Below are 13,659 nucleotides of genomic sequence, written 5' to 3'. Positions count from 1 at the left end.
TGTTATTTAAAACATTGCATGCTTGTCTTTTGTTTTCCTGCCATTATAATGAGGCAATCCTAGCAGAAAAAGATGTGTTGCCTCTGATTGAGTAATGTGAGAGATGCAACAGATGGTCTTTCTCCAAGCTTTGTAGCACCTTGTCAGTACAGCGTGAAGAAGTTTGTGGAAGCTGAAGGTGGAAAGCCTACAGGCACTGACGTACCCTCTGTGTTTCCAAGTCAGTTAGATGGGAAGGCAGGGTCCTGTGAGGAAATATGGCTGCACCTTAAAGGTTCTGCAAATAAATGAGAGAAACCAATCTTTGGAGCTGTCAGTTCTTCCCCAGGCTGTGCATTTTCTTTAACTTAGGTGACTGATTTTTCTTAATGCAAAAGTCTCTTTGCATGAGCGTTCTTGACTCTCCGGGGAGCCGTGGTAGTGGTTATATGAATGGCAGATGACAGCAGTTGACAAATGTACGTGATGTTTCTTATGTAGGTCAGCAGAAATGGTCTATAGCTGCAGCGAGTTAAGCACACGCTTTGTGTGAAGTATGTAGTTAATAGCACTAGCTCCGTAAACACCAGAGAAGCGCTTGGGTTAATTTAGATCTCCAGATAAAAAGAGCACCCAAGGAAAAAATTTCTTGTTACCTTGTCTTTTAAGTCCATAGTAGTCAGGGTAAAAATCTTGACTCTGTGACAATATTGCCCTTGGCTTCACCAGAGCCTGGGACTTTCCCTTGTATTGTCAGATTGTAGACCTGCCAACTCCATTAGTTGTTCTCTCATTGGGTGCATGCTGCTGGTGTGAGATACCAATCTGCAGAAAATGTCTTCAGTCTAAAAGAAAGGAAAAAATTTCAGGCTTCTTTGTTTTGGAATGATTTTTTTTTAGTATACAAGCTTCAAATTCCTGTGTTGTAGCACTTTTCCCCCTCTCTTTACATCCTTATTCCCTAGTTACTACTTAATTTTTTTAAGACCCTTGCAGTGTAGAATTAATTTCTTTACCCAGATTTTCTCAAATCCAACCCCATGTATGACTGCTTCTCCTCTGAAGCACTGGAGTTGGAAGGCAATGCCATTGGCACCGAGCTCTTGGTCCAGAACTAAAGGTCCTTGTCAGAAAGACGACCTCGTTGTGGAGATCCTCAGAATGACTGTTCCCTGCCCTGAGAGAAGTTTGTGGATAAATGTAGAATCAATAAATTAATAATTAGGGAGGCAAAGAAGAAGGAAGGAAGAGAATGATGATAGAGCGGTGAGAGGGAGTTCCTGCAAGGAGGGTGTCCCTAGCACTGCCTGGCAGCTGCCAGCAGCCTGGGCTGTGTGAGCAGTGGTAGCTGAGCCACCTCCCGCTGCCTGCCGTATGGCTGGCTTCCATCAGCCTAGACCTTGCTGCCCACGTTCCTGTTCTGCCTGCAACACCACATATCTTCTCCAGTGCTGTAGAAATCGGGTAGGAACATCTTCTGTGCCTTTGCAGAATGCCCTTGCTTCAGATGCTCCCTTAGAGGCATCCCTTGTCGTGATGCTTGTACACCATAACCACCGGGTGGCAGTGACCTCAGGGATGCTTGGGACAGGGCTGCCAGGAACCCCAAAGATATTCGTGCCTGCAGTATTACTCTATTTCTCCCCTGAGGTGTTTGCTTGTCCAGTTATTGTGTATTGTGAGAATGAAGAACGATGGTGGAGGGCTGGTACTGTTGTTCTAGTGTGCAGAGCAAAGCAGCATTTCCAGTCTGATGAAAGACCTGAAGACGTTTATAAAAAATATTTTTGTAAGTGATTGCATGAACACATTTAATCCCAGTACTTTAAATGTCACAGCCTTTTTTTTTTTTTAAGCCCTGCTGGGTTTGAATAGTTGTAGTTAGTCAGTGCTGAGGAACTTACCTGGATGTTACAGGCTGCTTCAGCACTCCACGTGTAATTGTTTTCTATAGTGTGCCCTTCCCGTCTCATCTGTCACTCTGGTATTTGTGAAGTGCCTTTAGGTTATTGCTATTAGCAGGTTACACCTTAGTTTGGGGATTTGCAAATTGATGTTTTTTTCAGTTAAGCAACTATACCAGCAGCTAACCCACATCTTGGTTCTTTTAGTCTTGCTTAGATCAGATCTGATGTTTCTCAGGGTTTGGTTTTGTGTGTGGGTTGGGTTTTTTTGGCTGTGTTTTTTTTAATGCTAACTAGTAAAGTAAAAATACTTTTTTTTCTTGTTGAATGGGACAGAGCGTAATGACTACCTCATCCTGATCTTTCAGATGCTCAGCTTGCAGGTGGGACACCTGAATCATTAGGCTGTGCCTAATGGTTAGGTTCTGCATAATGATTCATTATTTACACAGTGAAATTGTACCAGAAAGAGAGCCCAAGAACTTGACGCCAGCCTGTGCCACCTCTGCCAGTACCTCCGAGCGCAGTACTCAGGACAACCTGAGTGCTTGGTGTGAGTGTTCCTTTCTGAAAAGTCCTTTCACAGCAGTTCCAAACCAGGTTCTCTGGGGAGTAGCAATTGCGTGGACAGTCGCTTTATACCAGTTATTCTAATTCATGATTAAAGTATAGTTAGAAATACGATCTTTCCCAGAAAGTGAAAATTTTGATTCCCACACATCCCCAAGCTGCATTTTCCTTGTTATTAAGGGATCAGCTTCCACCTCTGCCCATCCTATGGTACCACCCTGCGCTAGCGCATGGTGGATTTTCGCCTGAGCACTCTCATGCTTTTTCTTCCAGTCTTGTCCTCGCATGTAATCCTTCCCAAATCCACGTCATGACCATCTCTCAGATTCCTCCTTAAAACTCTTTTGCTGCAATGTCTATGGAAATTTGACTGTGGTTAGGCAGCTGCTGCTCTGCCGGTGGGTTTTCATGCTAATACTGCCCTGTTCCTCCTATGTCTGTCCCCTCTATCTGTATCCATATTCTGCTGCTTTTCTGCCTCAGCAGTAACCTCGGCGAATGGGGGATGCCAACACTGCTCCACACGTGCTACCTGCAGCATGGTGGAGTGCTGGTTCACAGCTACAACCTGAGCCTCTGCAGAGTAGTAAGAACATACAACACACTTGTAATGGTCTTGGAAGAAAGTTTTTTGTACTGCTGCTCAGTTTCCTACCTGAGGGGATTCAGAGCTCAGACAACGCTTTATAATCTATAATCCTTATAACCCTATTGGGGTGACAAATTCTCTCTCGTAAACAGGCAGTGGTCTGGTACATCACTGGCTGTTGAAAAATGCAGACTGTTAGTGGGCCATGAGGCCAGTTTGTCCAGAGTATCACCTAAGTACAGTGGGTTAATCGTTGGAGCAGCATAGTCATTTAACTCCGTGGGCTGCACGGGGTTGCCGAAGTGTGTTTCCTTTGCAGTGTCTTCAGACTGTCAGATAATCGAAGATCATCCAACTGGTTTTCTTACAGATGTCGTTGATTGCGTGTTTGAACATGGAGATGTCAGGCTAAAGAAGGGGCCATTCAAATGCCTGCCACTATCACAACAGAAATGATAGTTGGCCTGAAGAGTGGGAAAAACATTGTTCCATCGCTCGCTGAATATAGTGTCCTTTGTATAGGAAAGAAGGGAATGGCAGGTCAGATGTTGTGAGAACACTTGGAATATTTTGCTGAAACGGCGGTGTGCTTTGAAAATATTGAAATGTGTAAAATCATATTTGGTCTAAAGGGAATTATGCTCAAGTGATAATCTAGGATTTATATATTTAAAATATGTTATGATACTAACTTCCTGATAGTTTTATGGGGAATGCTGCATTTCTGACCGTTAGCTTGATCCTTTCATTTCTGTCTCCAGGTTGTGGCTGTCAGGGTAGCTGCTGGGCTGCTTTGCTTTCTAGGTTAGTCACCCAAAGAGACCGCTTCTTACTGTGTTTTAGGAGCTGCTCTGTATAGCTGATGTTAGACATATATGCTCTGTTTCCTAGTTTCAGTCTTTTTTTTTTTATTTAACAAGACTATGGCAGATTTACAGTGACTATGGGATTTACCACAGTAGAGAGAGAACAGGGGAAAAGCGTGTGAAGGGGTTCCTTTATAGGCATTTTAAACTCCGCCATTCAAACAGCAGCACAATCATAAAACAACCCTGATTTGACTTTCAGATAAATGGACCAGTTTGCATTCCCTCAGGCATCGCATATCTTAGTCTGAAGACTGATGTGTTTTGAGATATTATCGTTTCTAAGGATTATTCATGTTAGCAAAAGGCTAACAAGACACTTGGAAAATAGCTTGTATGTCAGTTCCCTCTCTAGAGGTACTGACAGTGTTGCTAACACCTAAGATGTTCCACCTGTCCCTTGTTTTTTTTCACCATTGGTGGCAAAATTCTGTGTTTGGTTGGCTGCATTGGGGTCACCATTGCACTTGGGGGTCACAGCCTAGCTAAGGCTACTAGTTTTCAGATAATTGTCTGTATCAGCAACTTCGCGGGGTTAGCTTGACTGACAGTTTCTACTGCATTGCTGTTCTTCCACCTAGATTTTCATCCCATCTTTGTTCCTCTCTTCAATTTTTCCGCATGCTGTTCACTTCTGCTGTCTGATTCTGAAGTAGGTGGAGAGGTTCATAGTTTTATCCCTATTTGTATTTGTAACTTCTGATTTGGAAGTAGAATTTGAACCAACTTTTTTCCCCATGTTTTGTTTTCACTGATTTCTCCACCTTTCCTCCACTTTTATTGTAGTCCTAGAAATGCTGCTCAGTACAAATCATGATACGCAGCAAACGTAAAACTAGAGCGATTGTTGGCCAGGTGGATTTGCTTTGGATTTACACTAGCTTGAGTGTAAGTGGGATTTGGTTTGGTCCGGGAGTATAGTAACTGGATTTACACCATTAGGATGATGCAAATGGCAGTGGGTGGGTAAACCAAACCAGTGGGTTTCGTTGAATGTCTAAGAGCGGATGTACTCAGCAGGCTCATAATTAATTGAGAGAGAATGCTGCTTTGTATTTTCCCATAGTTTTGGAGAATCAAGAACGGAGAATTCATCATGTGCTCCATCATGAGAGACAGCTAACGCCTACAAAACGTGTTCCATTTAGCCAAATTCTGCAGCAATGGTATTGTCCGAAAGTATCAGCTAACCTCTTTTTTGCATTGCTCCCTTGTAACTAAGAGAGGAATCTAGATTAGTGTGTCAGTCTGTGAAGGGAATCTCCTGCTAGAGAGCTGAGAATAAAAAAGAAGTGATGATAAAGTGGGTAGAAAGGAAAATTATAGTTATGTTAGAGGCTGAACCAATGATTTCCAAAAATCTCAGCTCTGACATGTACCTGTCCGCATGTTTACTTCTTGCTGGTTTTCGTGCTACATGTTCTGGACTAATTCCTGTTCAGCAAACATCTGTCAGGCGTAGCAATTTCAAGCACTAATCCTTACGGGAATTAACCAGCTTGTTAGCTGATGACCTGAACCAGATAGTTTCTGGGGATTATTGCTGTTTAAATCTTACCTACCTTTCAAACAGTGGCAGCATGCCGTGCTGGTTTTCTTTTCTTTTTTTTTTTTTAATTTCTTCCGGGCTGATATGTCTTCAGGTCGTCATCCCCTCCTTCCCTCCTGCTGCGCGGCAGGAGGCAGAGAGGAAATCCTGTGCCGCCGTGGGGGACGCCCCGGCTCCGCTTCGCGCCAGGCCCGCGGGCTGCCGGCCGGGCCGAGGTCGGGCTGGACACCCGTCGGGGACTTGGATGGCATCGCCACAGACTTTCTCCTGCCTTTTTCAGATTTCCTCAGATTTTGGTAAGGGTTTTGCAAGGTTTGTTGCTTCTGTCTCATGAGGAAGTGAGATGGTCATGACCATGCAGCGTGCCAGTATCGCTGGGCTCCTCATTACGTTTTAACTCATTTTCAGCTTTCTGTGAAATTTGCCAGAGAGATAGAAGAATCAAAGACCAAGTTCCTTGAGACCTCAGGGATCTGAGATACGATGAAGAGGAGGTGGACATCAGCGGCCTGCTGGGGAGGGCGGTGGGCGAGGGCCGCGGCAGCAGCCTGGCTCCGGAGAGAGCCCCGGCCTTGGTGCCGGTGCCGCGGGCGCTGGCGGGGTGGCTGGGACTGGCTGGGGGCGAGGGCCCCTGCGACGGAATACGGCCCGGTAAGATGTTTTGTGAGAAGCAGGCCAGGATGGGGAACTCCTTCACGTGAGGCAGGAAAAAAGAAGTGAAAGTATCCCTGCCATGGCGCTCTCCGCAAGGGCTGGAGATAAGGGGCAGCCAGTGAAGCTGGCAGAAAGTGTCTGTTGGAAGTGTTGCTGGTGCTCGAGACCGTAGTATCAGCTCTTACAGCCCCAAAATGTTCACTGAATCGGCACTGCTGAGAGCCCTTCCCTGAAGTTTGTTAAGCAGCGTGGGTTTAAGGTCCTATAGACGACTTTTGAAACACGACCTGGGTGCATGCAGTAAGTTAAAAAGAGATTCAAGAGATTAAATGTTATTTTTTTAAGTAGGGAGTATAGTTTCCAGAAGCGTTGCTGCTTGTGTTGTGCTCATTGAGCGCTTCACACGTGACATGGTTGCTGGCAGCTCTGTTGTGCTGCAGATCAGCAGTGGTCCCCCATCACAGAGTCAGATGCCTTTTCCCGAGGCAGGTGATAACCTGCCTCTCCTGTTTTCTGAATCAACCTTTAGCAAGGTACCTGCTGAGCCCCGGTCTATGAATTCAAAGGGCAGATAGCAGGGGGAAAACTCCAGTGATGTGAAATGCCTTTAAAATGTATCAAGTATTTGTGGTGTCTTTAAAAAATGGCTTTGGAAACTACTGAGGAAAGATTGTTATTTCTTTTAGATTAAAGTTAAGTTTGTGCCATGATGTATATTACTCTTTCTAGAAGATTTATGTATTACTTGGATTATAAGAATCTATATTTTTACACCTTTTTCTTCTTTGAATTGTTTGAGAGTGGTGAGTGCTATGACACATCTGTCAGGAGATGTTTGTCACATATACCAGTGTGTGTGTGTGCAAATCCTCAGCTGATGCAAATCCCTGATGCTCTAAACGTATCTCTGTTAGCTCGCTGGCAGCCCCAGAGATATGTCCCATAATATTTAGTGTGGAATTTTCAAAGTTGCTGAGACGAAGTAGGCCCTGAGGTCCCACTGGGGTCTAAACAGAGCTGAGCTGCCTGATCTTTTCAGATGTTCACAAGAAACAAAGATCTTTGGTTTGTCGTAGTATTCTATTTCTAAAAGGTAATTATAAGTGGATGATGTAAGAGTGAGATGAATGAGCATCGGCTTTACTCTAGCTGCTCAGCATGGTGATTACCTGTGATCACAGCTTTAAATAACTCTCTGGTCCTCCTCACTGGAGGTGGACTGCTGACAAACGTGGCTTGCTGCTGCGTCCTGCTGCCACTTTACTCTCTGTTTTAGTTTTAATTAAGCTCAGTAGGAGGATGTTCAAATCCCTTTTAGGTTTATGAACTGTAAGACCTCAGTCCTCAGGCGAAAAAGACTACTAAAAAGACAGTGCTGCTTCTTCTTGGAGGCATTCTTCATCCCTCTTGTGAGATGGGGAGCTGTGAGATGGGGGGCTGTCGGAGCGCTGGGGTTGTGGCCATGGCGGTCTCTCTGCAGAGCCTACAATGGGCTGCATGGAGGGGGCTTTGCAACTGAAAGCGGAGACGCAGTCTCACTCTGCGAGCCGCAGCCCCTGGCAAGCACGCACAGGGGGAGGGTGACAAAGATGTGGAAACTGCAATAGTTCAGGCAAAAATGAGTCACGGGAAAGCTGCCTGGTTTATTCAATTCCAGAAATGTTCTCAGCTGCTTAAAATTATTTTATATCCACCATTTTGCAGTGCTCTGCTTTGTTTCTGAGCTTGGTAATGAAGTTGCTGGCAATTCTAATAATGTAGTTTGTTTGGGACACAGGCAAGCCTTGTTTGCCCGTGGGTTTGTCTGAACACAAACGACTGCCATTTTGTAATATAAAGCCTGGCATTACCAGCTTAATGCAAATATTACTTTAAATTGTGTCGAGAGTGCTGGATGTTTAGATCTAGCTTTACTTACTCTGCTGTATGTTTCGGATAGCATTTCAACTGTTTAGCTCTTGCAGTGGTAATTTTTTTCCTTCTTTATATAAACAGATCTTCCTTTTCTGTACAAATTAGAATCTGCTGATTTTTCCATAATCATGTGCTTTGATCCCATGAAAATAACTCGTACTTTAATCAACAGCTTCAGTATTTAAAATCAGTGTTGTCCTACTTGCCACCTACATTTTTTTTTAATTCCAGTGAGTCTCACTTTCACCATAGAAATATCTCATTAGCATCATCCTAGTGATAATGTTTTGAAAGATATATCTGAGAAAACTTATGCTTTGAGGAGTTAGTCTTTCAGCTGTTCTTCTATAGGGGCCGAAAGACACTGTACCCTTAGAGTATACTTGTTAAGCACTTGCAAGTGACTTTATTTCTGACAAATATTTCTAGTACATACTTGACTTAAAAGGTTTGTTAGTTTAAAAGCTGTGTGCTTAGTGCTCTCAGGTTGCCCACAATTGCTCACTCAGAGGCAGAGGTGTTTGGTGGTCAAATAAGATTTTAACACTGGTTTTGTAAGGGGAAAAAGAATTGTGTGCGCAAAAAAAAACCTAGATCAAAGTGTTGGAACAGTGATGTGGAAAATGAAAGGATGCAGACTTGGAGACAGATTGACATCCCGTAGACCTGAGCACCCACGTTACAATTGCAGGCCCCTTCGGACCATGGGGTTCCTGCAGAAGGCAAGTTGTCCCACCTCTGGCACGGATCCTTGCTTGGAAGTGCCTCTCTCTCTCACTGACTCCGCAGAGCACTGGGGGACTGGAGTCCTGATTATGAAAATGGCCTCAGGAGTTACGGTGTGACAAACTGCACGAGAAGAACTGCTGCCAGTCAGCTGGGGAAGATGGACAATTTCTTACTAGGGTTGTGATGCCAAGCCAAAATCAAGCAGTACAGCTGGGGTACTAAGAATCTCAAGGAAGAATTACTGGAGAATAGTCTACAGACCAAAACTAATTTCCAGAATATATTTGGCAAATAGTTAGGAGTAACCACACCTTTGAGAAAATGGGATTGTCCATACACAATATATGACCAGTAAAAGAGGAACGATTTATCAGATGTATTATTCACTCTGAGTTGTTCACTGATCTCTAGCAAAGAGGCAGATACCGCAGAGGTTTATTAGTCAGTATATCAGTGCTATGACCGGCACCCGGTACTGAGGGATTGTACAGTCTGTGGAGGACAAGTGGGACATTATTAAACACATAAATTCTAGTCTCCAGAGACCGTGAGACTAATGATGTTGGCTTGCAGTGCTTTTTCGTTGCCTGACTGATGGTCAGCTCTTAGGGAGCCAAGCAAAGCTGAAACCTAGCCTATTTCAGCAGCTGAGGACAAGTTCACAAGATGTAGATTGCTGGTAAGCCCGCAGGTACCTTTCAGGGGCAGTTTCCAAAGCAGATTCCATGGACCTGAAGAATCTCTGCTGAAGTTGTAGAGAGGAGGTGTCTGACCTGTGATTTCCCAGGCTGAAGAATCTGTGTTTGGTGACCAGGAAAGGGAAGCCTCTTGTCCTTAAGGTTAAAGTCAATAAACGGACATCTGCGTCGCTGTAGAGACCCTTGAAGGAGTACGTATTAGAAAAGGCTGAAAATCACTCTGCAATGTTTATTAACTGAATTATCAATTTTATTCTTGTTCTTTTAAGTATTTCCTTAGTGCCTAGAGGCAAGAAACAAAGTGGCTTTGAACCTGAGGTGTTATCTACAAAGGGGATAGCGATAGCCTAACTCCCCGGGGGCACTGACTGAATAAATGCTCTAAAGGTTGTTTAATACCTCAATAACGTGAGGATGGAGGATCAAAATCTAAACCAGACAGATATCTAATACAGATACTCTGTCTCACTGGTGGTAAAAAGGAATTCTAGACCAGCACTAAAACCTGCATTTTACTTACCTAATTGAATCATGGTAGACCAGCCTGTCTCCTAGAGTGACCTGGCGATGCAGATGTATGTGTGTGGAGTGTATGGAGCGGGGAGAGATTTGTAATTAAGAGTCCTCACCTATACGTTTTACTTCCAAATGACATGAAGATTGAAATATGAAAAAAAAAATAATGCTGTGGTCAGATCTACTGATTCTCGTTCCTGATACTGAAAGGGAAGATAGCCTCAGGACCCAACTCTGCCTTACTTGCATATGATTCCCTTCAGATATAGAACTATTTTATGAACTGGCTTTTTAGGCCTGGGAATTGTATATTTTCCACAACAGTCTTAGAAAGCAAAATTATATCCCATTTACACTGATTCTCACCAAAGTCTGAAATTAATCTTTAAGCACTTGAAAAAAAATCAGACTTTTTTGAGAGTTAGCCCATGCCTAACATGTCTCTGATTTTCACTTTTTTGTATCAATAGATGGAAAATTGTCAGATGTGATCATGTTGTGGCAGAATGTCTTGCATTAGCCATAGGCTTCCTGTGGATTGTTTTGTAAGGGAAAAGAAATGGTTATGATATGCATGAGTGCTGTATGTACTTATGATGTTAGCATTCCTTGGCTGAAGAGAATGCTTGTAACTAGGATATGGATGTGTCTATTCCAAAAAAATGTTTATTCTCTAGCTCACTAATTAGGGCAAACAGTTGCTGACTATCATAAACATTCACTGCAAATAACACAGGAAGAGGCTGTGCTGGAAGGTGGCCAAGGTGATAGGATTAATGTTTTGAGCCTCTAAAAGCTTATGCTGGAAATAACTACACCTTTTGTTTGAAACCTTGAGGGCTTCTGCACCTACTCAGCCAGTTTAACTCAGCTCTATGTGGGTGTGGCTACCCTGGAGGCTTTCAGTCCATCAGCTGGTAAAGCATCAGCTACTAGTAACGTGATTCAAAATAGCTCCTCCTGGAGCAGACCAAGAATATTCAGCTTTGGAATGACAATGGTCAGTGCTTCGCTTCTGTGATCTGCGCTAGCAACTGACCCTCCCCTCCAGCCTGAAGCCAAACGGGTCAGAGCTCCCACCTCTGCTCCTTCTCAGAGCTCTCTTTACAGCATCCGGGGAAGATGAAAATTAGTAAATTATCCCAGATACAATTCCCAGAACCAAAATTGCTTCCACACTCATGCATTTGTGTAAAATTTGGCACAGTCCAGTGGGTTTTTTTGAATCTTTTTTTCCACATTCAATCCCAGAACCAAATGGAAAGGGTTATGAAAAGTTTGAAGTATTTCAGTAATTGGATAACGGTCTCCCTAATGGTGAGTGATTTGAATTTTGTGGAGCATTTTTGTGCTTTTGTTTTTGTAAGAACTGAGTTCTGGAAACTAGTCAAGTAGTACATAGATATAGGAATCCAAGACACATTGAAACCATTTAAACCCCTATGTTCTATAAATGTAGGTTTTAAAAGAATGTGTAAAATGGGTGTGGTTATGAGAAACATTTTAAGAAGTGGGTTTTTTAAAAAAAACAATAAGCAGCGTGACTTGGCAGAGAGAAAATAGTACATTAGGAAACATTGCAAAATAATAGGATAATCCTAACAAATAGACACTGCACTTGCAAAATAACTTTAAAAGTTCTCAGTATTGCATTACAAATATTAAACAAGTAAATCTCTCAATACCCTCATGAGAGTTATTAGATGCACTGGAAAGATTGCTGAAGGAGCTGTGCTTAAGGAAGAAGCTCTCAGAGAAGTTTGGCCCTGCAAGTGCTGGGTGGATCCCACAGAGGATGCCCTGTGCCCTTCACTGCGTCAGGGTCTGCTCTGGAGACTCTGGCATCTTCAAGTCCCTCAGCAGCACTGCTGCCGTGCAGGGGCCTCAAGAGCTATGATGCAGAGCAGGCAGCTAATTAATTTATCCACTCTTTCAGTGAGACAGCTCCAAGACCACAGCTGATACAAGGCTGCCTCTGTATCTCTTTAGCCCAGCCCAACAGAAACAGGGCACAGCTCAGGAGCTGAGCAGTTCCGACAAGCAAAGCCCAGCTTGCTGCTGCTTTGGAGCTCGTTAGTTCATGTCGGGTATCGAGCCTCTGACTCGTGGCTGAGCTAGGGGGACGGTGAGCGTGCCCCAGCACCCTGCCAGCTGCCCCTGCTCCTCCGGGAGTCTGGGAGCCGGTGGAGAGTTACAGTCCTCTGACTTCCCTCCTTGCTAAATGGTTTTGTGCCTGGATGAGAGACAGGGAGGGGAGAGGTGCTGACTTGAGACAGGTGTGTTGCCACAGGAGTTCATCTTTCCCTCTCCTGAAGGAACAGCTATCCTGTGCATGGTAGTGGAGTCATGGGCGGGCCAGGACAAGCCCTGCTTGTGCTGTGGGTGTGCGGTGGGTCTGGCAGCGCAGCTGGGCGAGGGCTGAGGCACCATGCCTGCTGTGGCACTGAAACATGTGTGCCTGCCCAAACACTACCAGCTGGTGTTGTGGCGGCCATGGCGGGCGATTCTGAGAAGGTAGGAAGACCAGTGGTGTGGAAGAGGTTCAGCTAAAGGATTCTGGAGCTAATCTGCGTCTCACATTTTCCTGTTCCTGAAATGTGCTTTTTCTAACCTCAGCACCTTGATATACATTTCCTCCTTACCTCTACTGAGTGACTGTGTTATTGCATTTGGACAAATAAAACTTGGTTTTGCTCAGCATCTCATTATCTATGCCAGAATTTCTTATGCACAGTTATTACCCTCATTTAGTAACATGTGTATGGAGATGCTAAACACTTTCTGCAGTATAAATACGTCTTCTATGGTATGAATTAATACACTGATTCAAGTGGTATTAAAATGAAAAGCTGTTTTGTACAGCTACATGCACTTGAAAATGACTAGGATAAAAATAATTTTGTACAAATTGCTCAGAGGATCACACCTGTGATTAAGGGGAGGCTTTCCCTGGCACAGTGGGTCCTAGCAACCGAGCCAGCGGCCTGGGACAGGGGCTGTTGCATCACGGTACAGGTGGCCCTAATGGTCTGCTGCTTATGCAGGTTGGTCTGTGAGTGCTGGCTTTGCACAGCTGAAGAGCTCAGATCTGTTCCAGGAGCTGCTATGTCTCCTTTGTATTTCTTGTACTGATCAGAGCCCTGATTTCATGTCCAGAAGTATTACTCAATCATTTAGTCCAAATAATGCAGCAGAAATGGGGTAAATAGTGTTGATTCATCCAGTAATCATTTATCCTAGCTTTAAGAGCGTTTGCAAAGAAATTACAGATATTGCCAAATTTCAGATAGTCAACAGCTGTTCTTCCTCCCAAGCTGACAGTAAGTCAGAAAACATACTTTTCCCTTGCAGATATCAACCCATGCCTTTAATGCCTGGGAACGGTGTGCGGGTTCCAGAAGAACGAGGTAGCTGGTTGCTTCAGCCAGGGTCTGGCTGTCCAGCGTGGAGGAAGGAAGGAGGACAGGACACAGTCGGTCTCAAGAGGCAGCCCAAATCCATGTCAGGTATTGCAGGTAATGACTACCATGAAATCCACCTAAGCATTGGGTCAGAGTCTGTGTTAAATTTAATCATCTTTATAATGCTATGTGTAGGAATTAAATGGTCAAAATCAGTCAACAATGTTAAGCAGGCAGTTGGAGTAGCACAATGTTTCTCTTTCTTTGCAAACTGGTGATCTTAATATTGA

The 13,659-nt window shown here is 44.0% G+C and overlaps 1 protein-coding gene across 4 annotated transcripts in view; it reads left to right on the top strand.

Annotated features, from left to right (window-relative positions):
• Positions 1-13,659, top strand: part of SYNE3 (spectrin repeat containing nuclear envelope family member 3) — a 93,895-nt gene that overhangs the window by 20,943 nt on the left and 59,293 nt on the right. For all 4 annotated transcript variants that reach the window (XR_012764546.1, XM_075426365.1, XM_075426367.1 and 1 more), the window contains exon 2: positions 13,320-13,483. Coding sequence is in view for 3 of the 4 variants with exons in the window: in XM_075426365.1 (XP_075282480.1) it covers positions 13,330-13,483 (154 nt within the window). In the remaining variant the exon portion in view is untranslated. The remainder of the gene's footprint in view (positions 1-13,319; positions 13,484-13,659) is intronic.

The sequence above is a fragment of the Opisthocomus hoazin genome, chromosome 7, assembly GCF_030867145.1.
Source record: "Opisthocomus hoazin isolate bOpiHoa1 chromosome 7, bOpiHoa1.hap1, whole genome shotgun sequence".
Classification (NCBI taxonomy): Eukaryota; Metazoa; Chordata; class Aves; order Opisthocomiformes; family Opisthocomidae; genus Opisthocomus; species Opisthocomus hoazin.
The sequence above is the reverse complement of the archived record's forward strand: the minus strand, read 5'-3'. Positions and strand labels throughout refer to the sequence as shown.